At 42.2% G+C, this 14,344-nt stretch overlaps 1 protein-coding gene across 5 annotated transcripts in view; it reads left to right on the top strand.

Moving 5' to 3' along the window:
• The first annotated feature begins 7,734 nt into the window (after positions 1-7,734).
• Positions 7,735-14,344, top strand: part of LOC121180846 (VPS10 domain-containing receptor SorCS1) — a 128,463-nt gene continuing 121,853 nt past the window's right edge. For all 5 annotated transcript variants that reach the window (XR_005893972.1, XM_041036512.1, XM_041036511.1 and 2 more), the window contains exon 1: positions 7,735-8,563. Coding sequence is in view for 4 of the 5 variants with exons in the window: in XM_041036512.1 (XP_040892446.1) it covers positions 7,832-8,563 (732 nt within the window). In the remaining variant the exon portion in view is untranslated. The remainder of the gene's footprint in view (positions 8,564-14,344) is intronic.

Here is a 14,344-nt window from a genome sequence, read left to right as displayed (position 1 = left end):
TCAAACTGAACTAAAAGACCACCCACTGTCTTGCAATTATTCTGCGGTCTCTGCCTCAAATTACAGCTTAATTGAACTTTTCACAATCATACTATTGCAAACTATTCTTCAGGTCAAAGTTGACTGGGTGGCGAAGGGCACTGAAACTTAAAGACATCATTAGCATGGCTCCTCTCATAATTATCTTCTTAGGCTGGTGGCTCTGCTCAGATGTGAGGTCAATTAAAAATATACTTATTTGCATGGAGGTGCGTGTTAGCGGGTGGCATGCAATTTCATCCTCAGGAACAAATCAATCAGTAATCTGCCATGTGCATTATATGCACCAAAAGATATGCTGCCACAAAATAAAAGTACAATTTGTCATCACCTTTGCTGAGAGACAGAGGAAAGTTCAGTCTTCAATCAAGACTATGTAGTTTCTTAAAGAACACAAACCACCTCTAACAAATAAAAACTTGAATTCAGTACACACCCTGTGTTATATATTCATATGTTATTGATGGTTTTATCATAACGATGTATCAAGGGAGTGTGAAAACAGTGTGACAGTGTTATCTGAAGTGGAACTTTACTGTTTAGTTCATTGTGTATCTGTTCCCTGTGTATCTGTTTGCTTCCTGTCTTTGTCTTTTTCCCGCCTTTGTTGATTGTCTGCCCCACCTTAATGTGGATCACCTGTTGCCAGTTACCCTCAGGGTATTTAAGTCTCATTGCTTCCCCTGTCTCTTTGTCAGTTGTTGTCCCTGAGTGTGTTCTTGTGGTCGTGTACTCTGTTTGAACCTGCTGTCCTGCCTGAGTCTGACCCTGTGGTTGTGCCTGTGTTTTGTTTCTGTTTTTGCCTCCTGGGTTTGGTCCTTGTCTTCCCTGTGGCCTTTCCTCTGTTTGCCTTATCTGCCCTTAGAAAGAATCCCTGAGTTTCCCTTTGTTTTTGTGTTTAATTCCATCATGGATGAGTTTTGTGTCCTGAGCTCACAGACTTTATGCCAGTGATTTTTCACTCATCAGTCCATGTGGTGTTTCTACATTTGGGTCCTTTCCCTGATGTTCCTGGCCACAGCCTTCAACATCATCGCTCTCATAGTGTCACTTTTGCCCACAGCAGGCAGCTGTTTAAAGTTCAAAACACTGGAAACCCACTGCATCATACGTGCTCGGAACCAACCAGAAAACAGACACGGTTAGAGACTAGCTGATGAGCATAGTTAAGTATTTAGCATCTAAAGTGCCAGATACTCCCTCAGGAGCTGGTAGAGAGCAAACAGGTTTAAAACAGAGTGGACTTATATTCACAAGGCGGCCACAAACACAACTCCAAGTGAAAGCAAATGTTACTCTATAACTGCTAGATGCATAAAAAGGCAACTGTTTCACAACAAGTTCACCAAAGTAACTTAAAATGTGATGATATTGTGTTCACAACCTGTTTCCGCTGCCCCCAAGTGGCCCTTTACTTGTGTTTAACCAATGTTTGCTACAGTGCATTTCATTGCAAAGGGATTCAGTTGAGACAAATAGGCTTGGGGTTGATAGTGAAAGTAAGGAAGATGGAAAGTATTGAGAGATGCATTCCTGGTTTTGGTGTTTTCAGGGGATTTGCTGACAACAGAAAAATGTAGTTTACCCCAGTGTTATCCTTTAAACCTGCAGTAATTGATCTTTTTTGGCTAACTCGGGGGCAGATCAACAAGCTGTGTAGACATCAATAAAATATTAGCTGATCACGTTGTTTGGCTGTTTCCACATCAAGCAGACAAACAGCAATGTTAGTGCTTATTTTGAGTCACGTTTCTTCTGGCTACTTGACAAATATTAGTCCAATATTTACTCCACTTTTAGCTCTGTTTGGTCCTCACCAACTCTTGGCGGTAAGCCAAGAGTCAGCTGGTTGCCTGCTTTGTCTGCTGCTGTGTACAGTGGGTTTGTCATAGCTTAAATGAGGCTGATGAGAGCACTGAGAGTGGACTGAATCAAGTTGAGGCTGGATATCTCAATGAGCTGATATATAGTAAAATACTCTGTGGAGCTGATGGGCTGCAGAGAGGGGTCATGCTTGTATGTGAATTCAATCATTTGATATGTTGCTACTGTAACAATTTTGATAAGAGCAACTTTAAAGCAGCAAAAGTTGCATCATCTCCCCACAAAGCAGAGCAACTGTGATAGATTTTTAGTGCACAAATAAACCAGAGCCTATGTGATCTGATGCCACTTGTGAGACTCAGAGTGTAGAATGTTGCTTTTAATCTTCGAGGACCTCATGCTTCCTCAAACAATGTCTCTCAATGACAGTGAAGTGATGCAGGCTGTTTCAAATGATCTCCTTGCCTGAAGCATTGATGAGTAAAAAAAAAAAAAAAAAAAAAAAAAACATACCCTATTCAGGAACCTCTATTCATATAAAAGCATGGAATCTTCTGGAGTGACGTGGTTTTCCTCATATTCATGAATAAGTCATCTGGAGCACCACCGCCGAGGCAAACAAATCAGCAAGATGAGCTCCAACTGCAATAAGAGAATTGTAACAGATTGTTCGTGTTTAGTCTACTGACTCCTGATAGAAGGCGACGCTGTGCTTGGCTTTCCCTCTGAAGGTCATAGGCACTTTGAACATCCAGCACAGTGGCCTGAAAATGAGATTCATTAATAATTATTGTTGCCTCACTCCGAGGATACTGGTAATGTTCCTGAGCAGAAAATATTAATATTTCAGCCCCGGTAGGAAAGCTTTTAAAGCAGTCGCTCATTTGGCCCTTCAAATGGATTAAGATGGATCTTGTCCTGCCTCTTACCTGGCTTTTCGGAACCCCCCTCCCACACACACACACACTCCCCCCAACCCTTACGGTTGATGTTGATATGAGAACTCAAGATGTTAGCAGGAAACCATGGTGACAGCCTCAAAAAAAAAAAAAAAAAAAAAAAAAAAAAAGTGCTCCCACCACTCCGCCTGCATTCTTCTTGAGGAAATGACTAGAAAAGCCAGTCTGATGAATAGAAGCTAATGGCTTATCTTTGCTGAATAAAACCCAGTGAATAAACAGCAGGTGGATTCAGTTTCGGCTCTAAATATTAGAAGCACGGCTGATTATGTGACCAATCACCAGCACTTTATGGAAGAGTCGTTTCACCCCAGCAGGATGTTGAAAAGGGGGGAATTTTCTGGGAACGCAGAACACATCTCAGGAGAATCTGAATGCGGCTGGTGAGAGCTGGCTTTGTGTGAGAAATATGCACATTTCCTAAACTGAATGAATGAAGTCACTGTGTGGTGAAATGCCTTCTTCAATAGACAGAGAAATCCTTCCTTCTTCCTCTGTTGTTCACTGACAATTACAGTTTCAACAAGCTGCAACAGCTACTTCAGTGGGCTATTAGGTATATATCAAGAAATCATCCTTTTGGGACTTTTTATATTTGTTTTAAGTGAAATAAGGGGGACTACAATAAGGACTGAAACTTGGCCCCAAAAGTGCCACTGGAAACTGGGCAGTGGGGCATAAACTGCTCTAAGATAAAGTCCAGTGAGAGGGGAATGAATGAGAGTCACTCTTTGCGAACAAGTGATCTCTACAGCAAAGAAGTGAACTTGAGATCTTTGTGTAGTAATGTGGGGCAGGAAGAGCTTCTCACTGGATATTCCCACACTGCACTGCTAGACTTGATGTAGTCAAGGTTACAGTACATGTTGTTGGTGGTGACAGAATTACTCAGCACCAGCCACATTAATCTGGGACATCCCTCACTTTCATGGGTTTTGGGGCTTCGTAGCCATCTTAAAATGGATTATCCAATTACTGCTTTTCACATGCCTTGACAATACAGAGCAGAGCTGCGGTCCGGCTCAGCCAATTTGGGACACTGCTTGAAATTCAATTCAGGAACTGGAAATGGAATCCTAACTAACCACTGGTCTATTTCTGTAGGCAGTTTTTTTTTTTGCCTCATGAAGAATTGGCTTTGATTTAGGCTGCAGTTAGTATCTCAGAAACTCATATTGTTATGGGTGGATGGTTTTGCAATTAATAGCAGACTGAGACACAAACATGCCAAAAAGTGTTGGAAATTGAAAGATGCTGAACTCAGATTTTGAACCCCCTCTCAATGAGCCCACAGAAAACTGATTGCTCCTGACCCTGAAGTCTGCTCTCTGCTGTGAATGCATACCAATAAAGTATATGTTACTGGGAAACTTATTTATCTGGTGTAACTTTCCATTTGAGTCAAACACAGGGAATATAAAAGAGCCATTTACTTAATCCCCCACCCACCCCACCCCTTCATCCTTGCTTTGGCTTCTTTCTTTTTTGACTTCCTTCCTCTCTTCAACTCCTGCTTGTTCACCTAAAACCCTTAAAACACAAGCTTTGCTTTAACATTTATTGAACCTCTTTTGTTTCTGGCTCTCTTTGTTAGAAACAGGAATGTTTTGGCTCTCAACAAAAGTCCATCGCTGTTTGTTCCACTCAGTCCAGCTCTTGTTTGTGTTAATGCTCTAAAGCTTTAACTGGGCTGAGGGTAACCCTGGGAGGCGAACAAGGGAGGGAGAAACCATGTTGTAAAAGTTGTGAAAAGAGACTTTATGAGTCATTGTCATGGTTTGATCGAGTGACTGAAATAATATAAAGCTGTGGCTTCGAAAGAAAAAAAAAAGGTCACCCAAGGACTGCATCTACGGAGGGTATTTTTACATGGAGTGTTTATCTGAAAAAAAAAACAGACAAGCTACCAGACTGTAATAGCACTTTTTAAAAACATCAATATACACATGTTGCATGCAAGTATATGTATGTGAAATAAAGACTAACTGTGAGGCACCGACTGCCTCTGGAAAGGTTTTCAATCACGCTCCCTTTGCTATGTTAAGTTTGTGCGAGGCCAGAGGCCATATTCTCTGTCCTCACTTTAGCATACAAGAACATTTCCTTCTGGTTTCTGAAGCGTCCCACCTTGTTGTGTGCTCGTAGTCTGAGGGGGTACATACAAATCAGACAACTCAGGCCTGCATATTGCCTTCTGCTACATCCTGAAAAATCCATTTCTGCTATTGGCAGGACATTGATTCCCTGTGAATGGATGGTGAGTCCAGGCGAGGACAGGAGATGATGTGGTGCGAGACAGTTACCGCAGCAGACACACACACATTCACACAGACACACACACACACGCACCACAGAACTGGTTGATAAGTGTCTGTAAGCCATGTGGGCCTGTTCATTGCAGCACCATTAATCCAATACAATATGTCTGCTTAATGCTGTGTGCCACGAGGAGAGGCAACACTTATCATCTTTAACGTCTCTGGTAGGACACGACTGGGGAGGATCGCTCCCAGAAAAAGGGAGGGTGTAATCACACTTCACTGTTAGAGTGTAATTTAAAGGGTCATTTCATCCACATTACAAAAAAACATATTTTCTCTGAGCACATGTTTGAGGTATCTATATGCAGCTGTAGTTCAGTTAGAGGCGGGACAATGCAGATTCAAGAAGTTAATAAGCCTCAGAAACTATGGGATGGTCAAGGTTAGGTAAAGATCATGGTTATGACAAATAAACTATGGTTAAGGAATGGTTAGGGTTAGGCAACTAAAACACAGCTTTGATCTATGGAGATCTATGGTACGGAGAATTGGTAGAGACCAAAAACGGAGCTAAAAGAAGGTGGACACTGGACTTAGATTTGTCAGATGGACAGAAACTCCTCAATGTTATGATAATGTTGATCTGTAACTGTCAGACATGTAAATAAACAACTGTTTGCTAACAAGTAAATTGTGAGCTGTGAAATCCCCTAATATTGACATAATTCCCAAAGGGATAATGTGCCAGGGAAAAAGGTACAATGAATAATTTGACTTGATCCAAAATCATTAGCTAGAACTTCCTACTCACTAACCTTCTCTGCTGATGTGGACAGGTGGAGCACCAAATGCGGTTTACCAGCTGTTGACACCAGGATCAGGACCTTGGAGAGGGCCTTGGCTGCTGTCCGGACACCGTCTGTGAGGTTTCTGCTGCCGCCCCAATGCAATGGAAGTGAGTGGGGTTTAATTACGTTGCTCAATTTGTATTTAATTTGGGTGAGTGATCCCTTAAACACAGATATGATGGTAAAGGCAAAGGTGTTTGTGCAAACCTCCACAGAATGATTTAATAATAATGATCAACCAATAAAAAACAAAAGCATTTTCATTTTAAGGCCATAAAGTTAATTTATTTCCATTTAAAAACCCACCGGCCGTACAGTTCACGTAGTTTATTTTCATTGTACATGTTCCAATTAAAGACATGGATACAATTAAATTACCTTATTAATCATGTGAAGGTAAAAAAAAAAAAAAAAAAAAAAAAAGGTGGGAAAACAGATAGATTTACCCTCAGGAAATAGTTACATCCTCCCTCCAACAACAGAGGGAGGATGAACGAAGCAGAATGAGCCGTACTGAGCTGTAATCACCACAGATGGGTCATTATCAGCATATGACTGTCTTAAAACCACTGTGTTTATATTCCACACACTTGTTCTGAACACATGATGCAACATGCGCAAAGAGGAAACATTTGTCTAAACAAAAAAAAAAAAAAAAACCCGATGCATCCGTCTTGGTGGTACTTGACACTAATTCTGTATTCCTTTACTCTTCAATCTTGATTTGCTGTAGCCAGTAGATGTTTTTCCTTGTGGTGAAATGAATCACCTCTCAAGGCGCAATCTGCCCATTTTATTCCCTCGTGGCAGCATCCTCTGCTGTGAACTAGAAAGCAGCCAGCTGTTGGAGTAGTCCGTGACCATTTGTATATCCCTTTGTGCTACAAAGTGCTCATCAGCAATCACCATAACCTCCAGTCATTAGACACATAGCGCTGCAGGGCCAGTATCAAAGAGATGAACTTCCAGTCTTGCTGTTTCCACCAGTTACACTCATTCCTGTCGCCCGAGACGCTCTGAATTCTTGCTGAGACAAACTTATACAATTAAAAACGATGTCTCCTTTTGAAAAACATTTAAATATTCATGATTCTGTCCGGGCGCCGTGTTTCACGGTACAGGTGATTCTCCAGCTTTCCCTGAACGGGTCTTGTGCATACACAATAAATGCAAAGCAATCATTCCATCCTGTAGAGATGCAAGATCAGTTGCAAAATGCATGCAGACAGAGACATGTTGTGTAAAACATGTTCCTATGTGGGCTGGTGAATTTTTTATTGCTGTTTAATAAGTCATAGAATCTGCCATCCCTGACACCTCAGCTAATTGGAAACATATTAATATGTTCCAATTACGGGAAGCCCCTGTTGAGGCCCAAAAGGACTGAATCCAAACAGGTTCATCATAAGTAAAATAATTCAGTTCTACTTGCTAAATTAAGCGGTTTTGCTCTCCCTGGAGGAGGGCTGGTGATAAAATCTGCAACAGGAGGGAAAAACTACCAGGAATAGCTTCTCAGAGAATGTGTCTGTGAGGAGAAATAAAAGAGCAGCAGAATAAAACGACTGTATTACTGACTGCTTTAATTATAGCCGACCATATGGTGGAAAATAACAAATATGGAGAAAGACAGTCGCAACATTATCCTCCATCCCTCAGTCTGGATCCTCAGCTCCTCCCCCATGCGTGCGGGGCTTCATTTGATCAAATCCTTCAACTTGGACCACTTAGGCTCAGCCGCACTTTTTACAACACTGCATTTGGGCAACGCCACAACTTGCGCTGCGGTTCCTCTTCCACAGCCGAGCGACAATTAACACCCCGGAAAGGCAAAGAGAGGAGTGGGTAAAAAAAATTAAAGGACTTACTGCATCCACAGCATCCTTCTCTGCTGCCAGCGATGGAGACGGGGGTCATTTTTCGCCCAAAGTGGCACAGTGCGCTTTGGTTTTTGCTTTTGATGATGTTGTGTTTTTTTCATGTCGCCAAAGCTGAGATAACTTGCAGGTCATGCCAGCCTGGAAATAAGTGGCGTGCACAGGAATTATTGCTGAAATTTGACACAAGTGAATCCTCTGCAGGGTTGAAGGGAGAAGTTTTTGGACATGGAGACGGGGCAGGGAGAGCCGGGGCAGGGAGAGCCGGGGCTGCAAGTGCCGAAAGTCGGCGGCTCCGTTGTGCAGCTGGCTCCGCTGAATGCGCTCCAGACCGGGCGGAATACGCGGAGCCAAAGCTGAAACGGAATACAGGCAACCGGCGCGCAGAAGACGACGGTGGTGAGAGTGAGTTTGAAAAGATTAAAGTTTCATATGTCAAAATGAGTGGTCAGCAGAAGACCAGCGACGGTGCCGGTTTCACCTCTGCCACCCGATACAAAAAGCGCACCAAAAGGAACAGTGCTGATGATAAAGTCAGAGCCCCCGGTTCAGCCCAGAGTCTGGACCCGGGAGAGGACAGCAGCTCGGCGGCTGGACGCAGAGTGACGCGCTCTGAATTGCGCTGGAGCGGAGATGAGCGGAGAGCCGGTGGTCCGAGGCAGGATGAGCTAAAACTTAATAGTTCGACGTTCGCCTTGACTGGGGATTCATCTCACAATCAGGCTATGGTGCACTGGTCCGGACAGAACAGCAGCGTAAGTGATTTATTATGTCCACTTTAAGCATCACTGGCCATACGCGCGAATACACAGAGGGAGATGTGCGCTTATGTTGGCCGTCAGGTACACACACCGCCCTCAGGAGAACCAAATCTCTGTCTGATGCACCGATTAAGGTGTGTGTGTGTGTGCGTGTGTGTGTGTGTGTGTGAGAGAGAGAAAGAGTCCAAAAAGAGAGGCACAATTTCCCACTTCTTTAATTAAATGGTTAATTCATGTCAGTTCCATCTGTGTTTTCCACAGCTAAGACTGAGCACTGGGGCTTCAGTATTGAAGACAGACACAAGTCAGTGGTCTTATTCTACAGCTTAAACCGAGACTGTTCCAAGGGATAACACTGAGATCTCAAAGTAAAATTAGTCCTATGAATTCAAGCCCTTTTGGGTCGGTGAGTGCTCTTATTTGTTAAGCTGTAGGGGGACGGAGTGATCTCCAGTACAGAGTGGAGAGGGAGAGGAGAGAGGACAGGGCTTTATCACCGGAGCTTCCTCGGTCTGAGCAGCTGAAGAGAAAGCTGTTCATGTTGAGCACGGAGTATTTGTGACCAGAGGGCAGGATTTTCAAGGAGCGCTGTAGGTTGTGGGAGAGGTTAAGCAATTTCATTCCTCCTCCTTCCTTTTCTGAAGCCAGGTTTCCTGAGCCACGGGCCTAAAGCACCTGCAAACTTTGGAGCTGAAAAGTGGCCTCTTTTCTTAGCCTCTTTACTTGTTGGCCTTAGATCCTTTCATGTAGTGGCAGGAATGAGAAGAGCAGGGTTTTGTCAGTGTGGCAGGAGTCCTCTTGAGGGAAGGGGGCCATTTACAGGTGCTTCAGCCTCTGGAGCAGGCATGGAGTTGTTTAATTACTGGTTCTGTAATTGATTTCAACATGAGGGAAGAGCACATGTCCAAATCAGACCAGCAGCAGCTCCACCTGGACTGAGTCTCAAGTCTCAATACTTTTTGGCACCCCCATGTAACAACAGAAACTATCATCTACAAATACCCAACATCAAATGTCAGATTCAATGTTTTAAATGTTTAAGATCTTTTTTTGGGGGGGGATAAATGAGAAACCTGTTTTGTAGAAAGAGCATGTTCAAGGTCAGATCATAACAGAGCTTTTTTGTTTACCCAACAGTCTAAAATCCAAAACTATTTAGTTTACAGTGATGTAAAGGGGAGAAAATCTTTCATCTAGAACGATAGAATTCTGAGGATTGTGCTTGAAAATTGACTGAAACGAGTGATCAAATATCAAAACAGCTGCAGATTATTTTTCTGTTTTTCTATCATCTTGTTTCAGCTGGCTGGTGTTGGTGTCAGAACAGAACCCTAAATACCTAAAACCTAAACATCTCTTTTAATTTGTTTCCATGGCACAAAAAGTGGACATTTCCTAATTGTGTGGGAACTTGTGTTTTCACATCATTGCTGGATGCCATTGTCCTGTGGATGGTTATGTCAAATGTGTCCTTCACTTGCCTTCAGCTCTTACTGGCTGCTGTGGTCCGTTTGATTGTCCTTTCAACGGTAATAACTGCTGGAATTTTAAAGAAATGTCCTCCACTTCAGCGTAAATGAAAATACAACATGGGTGAAAATGGAATAAAGTTAGAGTGAGAGTCCAGTCAGTGATTTCCGCGTAGGCCAGAGTGTCCAATTATACGAAAACGGCCTTTTTAATTTTGCAGAAATCTCTGCTGGAGTCCCTGAGGGGCCCCTGTCTCCTTGGAGCATTAATGTGTTGTGTATTTACCTGTCATCCACGGTGCAACATTTTATTGCTTGTTTTACCAGCTGGCTTTTGTGCTGTGTTTTTGTTCTCTCATCACAGACAACAAATGATGGATGTAGAAGGAGAAAAAGAGGAAAAAAAACAGTTTGTTTTGAGTTGAATATGAGCTTGAAACAGAACCTAGTCAAACATACTTTATGTATCCCAAGTGATAATCTAAGACTATAGATTATTGCTTTAAACTTTAATTAACATTGGGAGAAGAAAGTCTTTGGCAAGCTTAACCCCCCAAAAAAAAAAAAAAAAAAAGCTGTGGAGCACAGATCAAATGTATTCATTTGCAGTAAGGACTGATATCTCAGCACCACCGCCTGTTCTCCTTCTTCAGAGTCAAAATATAATTAGCATGGGTGAGGATCGAAGGCAATAAAACACAAACGCTCACTTTGTTTCCCCTCAAGAAAAAAAAAAAATGAGCGTTTGTCCTCAAACTGGGCCTCTATGAGTCGATGTCCTGACTGCTCCACAACTGCACCGCTCAGTGTTACACCCACACCACTTAGCCCTGTCTGTAACTAAACCAATTACAGTCAAACATGTATCACCGGCTCCCATGCCCTGCACTTCGCTTCTGACTGAAATTCCATCCTGTGCCTCAGGTGTTTCTGTGGGCTTGACAAACTTAGCTGTAGCTCATGACAAAAAATGACCTTACAGTGGAGGCAAAGAAAAAAAAAAGAAAACTGAAAATGTCAGAAACACTTATGAGGATTTTTCATTGTTACTTTTTGCTTCTCTGCTTCTGCCAGTTTGTGTTTACCCTTAAAACTAAACAGTCATTACTATTTAGAAACCCTGTTTGATTTTGTGATGTGAATAGATGCTCCTTGTGTAGCTATGAAACGGTTTGCCCCTATTTTTTCAGTTGACGCAAACAACTTACTCGAGGATCCTGCATTAAATATGTAGGGTTTGCTGCTATAAGCGGGAACAGACGTTCTCGGTCTTTACAATCCTAGCTGCTGTATAAATAAACAGATGAGTTAACAACACGGTACGGAGCTGAAGTGAAAAGGATACAGATAAGGGCTCAGCTGCTCTCAATATTTAACCTTTAAGGCATTTACAAAGCTTGTCTTTTAAAGCATCCCACGTTACTGGAAGCCTGTATGTCAGATTGGATTGGAGGTTCTAATTATGACTCATGAAACATTGGCCACAGGAGTCATCTAAGCCTTGTGCAGCAAATACAGAAAAAAAACACACATATTATGAGTAAAAATACACACATGCAGCAGCTGAATGGACTGTACTGGTTTTAGTAAATGATAGCTACATGTCATTCTAATAAGACAGGGATACAGACTGTAGACCTGGAGACATAGGATACCTCTGGTTGAACCCAGCACGTCATGCGTTTTGTTTGTGCTTGCTTATTAATTTGGACTGAAACATGAGCAGTACTGTAAAAAACAAGTGTGTTGTGTTGCCTCCAGCTTTGATGGTTCTGAGTTCAAGCTTCACTTGGGGCAGAGTTTTCAGTAGAAGTCCATGATCTGATCGTGACCCGAGTTTTGTACCACTTGAAGCAATGACCCAAAGCTTAACCTTCTCTATAACTGACTCACCCTCGAAGAAAACGTGACCCGTGGCTACAGTGTTTGATCAAACATTTTTAATTCATTCCAAGATTTACTTTGTAATTTGGTTAGGATCTGTTTTTTTGGTGTATCCACTTTCTCTCAACTCTTCCTTTGTGGCTGTCTGCTTCAGTTACTGATTTTTCTACAGTCGCTTGAAAGACATTTGACAGCTCTCAGTGAACTGGCATTGAGCTGTGTAGGAGGACAGCACTGTAGCGATGGAAAGGAAAGATCTAAAGAATGTGTCCTTCTGCATTTGAGACAAATCAAGTCATTGTCTCATGCAATTTTTTTGTTTTTTTTTAAGTAACGGAATGTTTAATCACGTTAAAAATGTGTTTTAGAGTGACGACATTTACTTATATTTACAAAGACTTTCTCTTCCAAAACTGCAGGCTCAGTCACATGTGACAGACTGCTGCTAACATTGGTGTGTTTGGCTGTGACGTTATTGGGTTTATATGTTGAGTGAAAATGCAGTTACATGTAGATGACATTATTCTGTTCTTTGTGTTTTAAACTTAAATCAGCCATAAAAAACTCTTGGCATACAGCTGCAAGGCTGCATGGTGGTGCAGTGGTTAGCACTGTCGTCTCACAGCAAGAAGGTTATGAGTCTGAACCTGGTCTTTCTGTGTATAGTTAGCATGTCGCCCCCATGCCTGCCTGGAATTCCTTTGGGTACTCCTGCTTCTTCCCACATGCAAGCTAGGTTAATTGTCGACTCTGAGCATTGTGAGCATGACCGTCACCGTGTCAGAATTCTAGAAGTTAGCAACCAACTTCCTTCTACAATCATGGAAGCAGAGGGAGAAATATAACTGATCAAACAGATAATTGCTGGTTTCTTCATACTGGCGGAGCAGCACTGAGATTCTGAGAAAAAGGTTACAGGCAAAAAGCAGTCTCACCATGGGATCTGTGGCATATTGCTCAGATGGATGTACAACATGCACTGGGACGCCATTATTTACATTATGAAATGTCAGGCATTAAGTACTTTGGTCTGTCAGTCAGATAGATTCATGCTGACATATTGTCTATCACTGTAAGAAGTTTACTCTTGAGCTTACAGAGACGTAGGACGTGTCCTGCTGGAACATGTCCAAGAAAAGCAAACAGAAGCAGGTAAATTATAAAATGAAATTCTACAGAGACAACAGTAGTTTTCTCGCTCAGACACACAACTAATATATCAAAAGATTTTGTCACCAATTAACGAGGAGTCGATCACATGACACTCTTTGAAGCGTTGCGAGAAACTCGCTCACATATGCTGTCTCAGTTGACAGTCTCGCATTACCTCTTTAGGTGTTGAGGGAATCTATTTATGGTTGCGCATCTCTTCTCATAGCCATGGCAACACCCAATTTACCACCAACCTCAAGATTTGTTTCACCAAAGTCACATCTCTGCTGTGCGCTGATATTCTCTCTACACCATCAAGCCATCATAATTTGCTAATTTGCAGACATTTGAGTGCCGTCAACGCCACATGGAGCTGTGGTACGAGCATAAACTGAAGACATTTACAACCTGCTCATCCAAGATGGCAGGAATCAAGCATGTAATTTAGAACAGACAGATACTAAACTGACAGCGGGGAAAAGTGGTTGGTCTACAGGTTGGTACAGCTTTACCGAATTATCCGATTGTTAGCATGCACTTATCCTGTGAAATATCTAAACATCTACACAACGAATTGGCACAAAGTTTAGTGTAGACAGTCATGGTTCCCAAGGACCTTTCCTTAACCACCACCATAAGGTTGACATTTTTGGTTTTTGGCTTATGTGATCCCATAAGTTTTCATGCAGTGACACCATCAGGACAAAAATTCAGTTTCGTGTACCTTATGTTCAAATTCCTGCAAAACTGCAAAAGACGTTTTCCTCAACTGTGCTAATAACCAACATGCTAAACTATGATGGTAAACATGGTAAACAATATACATTAAACTAAACATAAGCAACACTTGCTTAACCCCCCCTAGTTAGCAATGTTATTCGACATGTTAGCATGTCAGTGTTTGCATTTATGTGGGTGGTGATTGATAAGTTTGTGGCCTGAGGTAGAATAAGGCAGAATAATCACTGAACTGTTTGAGTGATTGTGAACTGCATGTGCATGTAAAGAGAGCTGTCTAACTCTTCCCTCATTGCTCAAAGCACTGTTGTACCTAAGTATAGCCTTGTGGAGCCACTAGCAAGGATGTAGTCTCTGTCTTTCTTAGACCAAACACATTTTTAAGCAGAATTAATGGAGAAAAAAGCCTGAGCCATAGGTGGGGCCATGTGGGTTGACTCTCCTCTCAGCTGACTGATGGAGTTCACCTTCAAAAATGTCTTCATCTTCACATCTGAACAGCTTCCTCTGCTCATGTTTATTTGTTCATGTC

This window comes from Toxotes jaculatrix, chromosome 4, assembly GCF_017976425.1.
Source record: "Toxotes jaculatrix isolate fToxJac2 chromosome 4, fToxJac2.pri, whole genome shotgun sequence".
Taxonomy (NCBI): domain Eukaryota; kingdom Metazoa; phylum Chordata; class Actinopteri; family Toxotidae; genus Toxotes; species Toxotes jaculatrix.
This window is presented reverse-complemented; position numbering and strand designations above follow the sequence as displayed.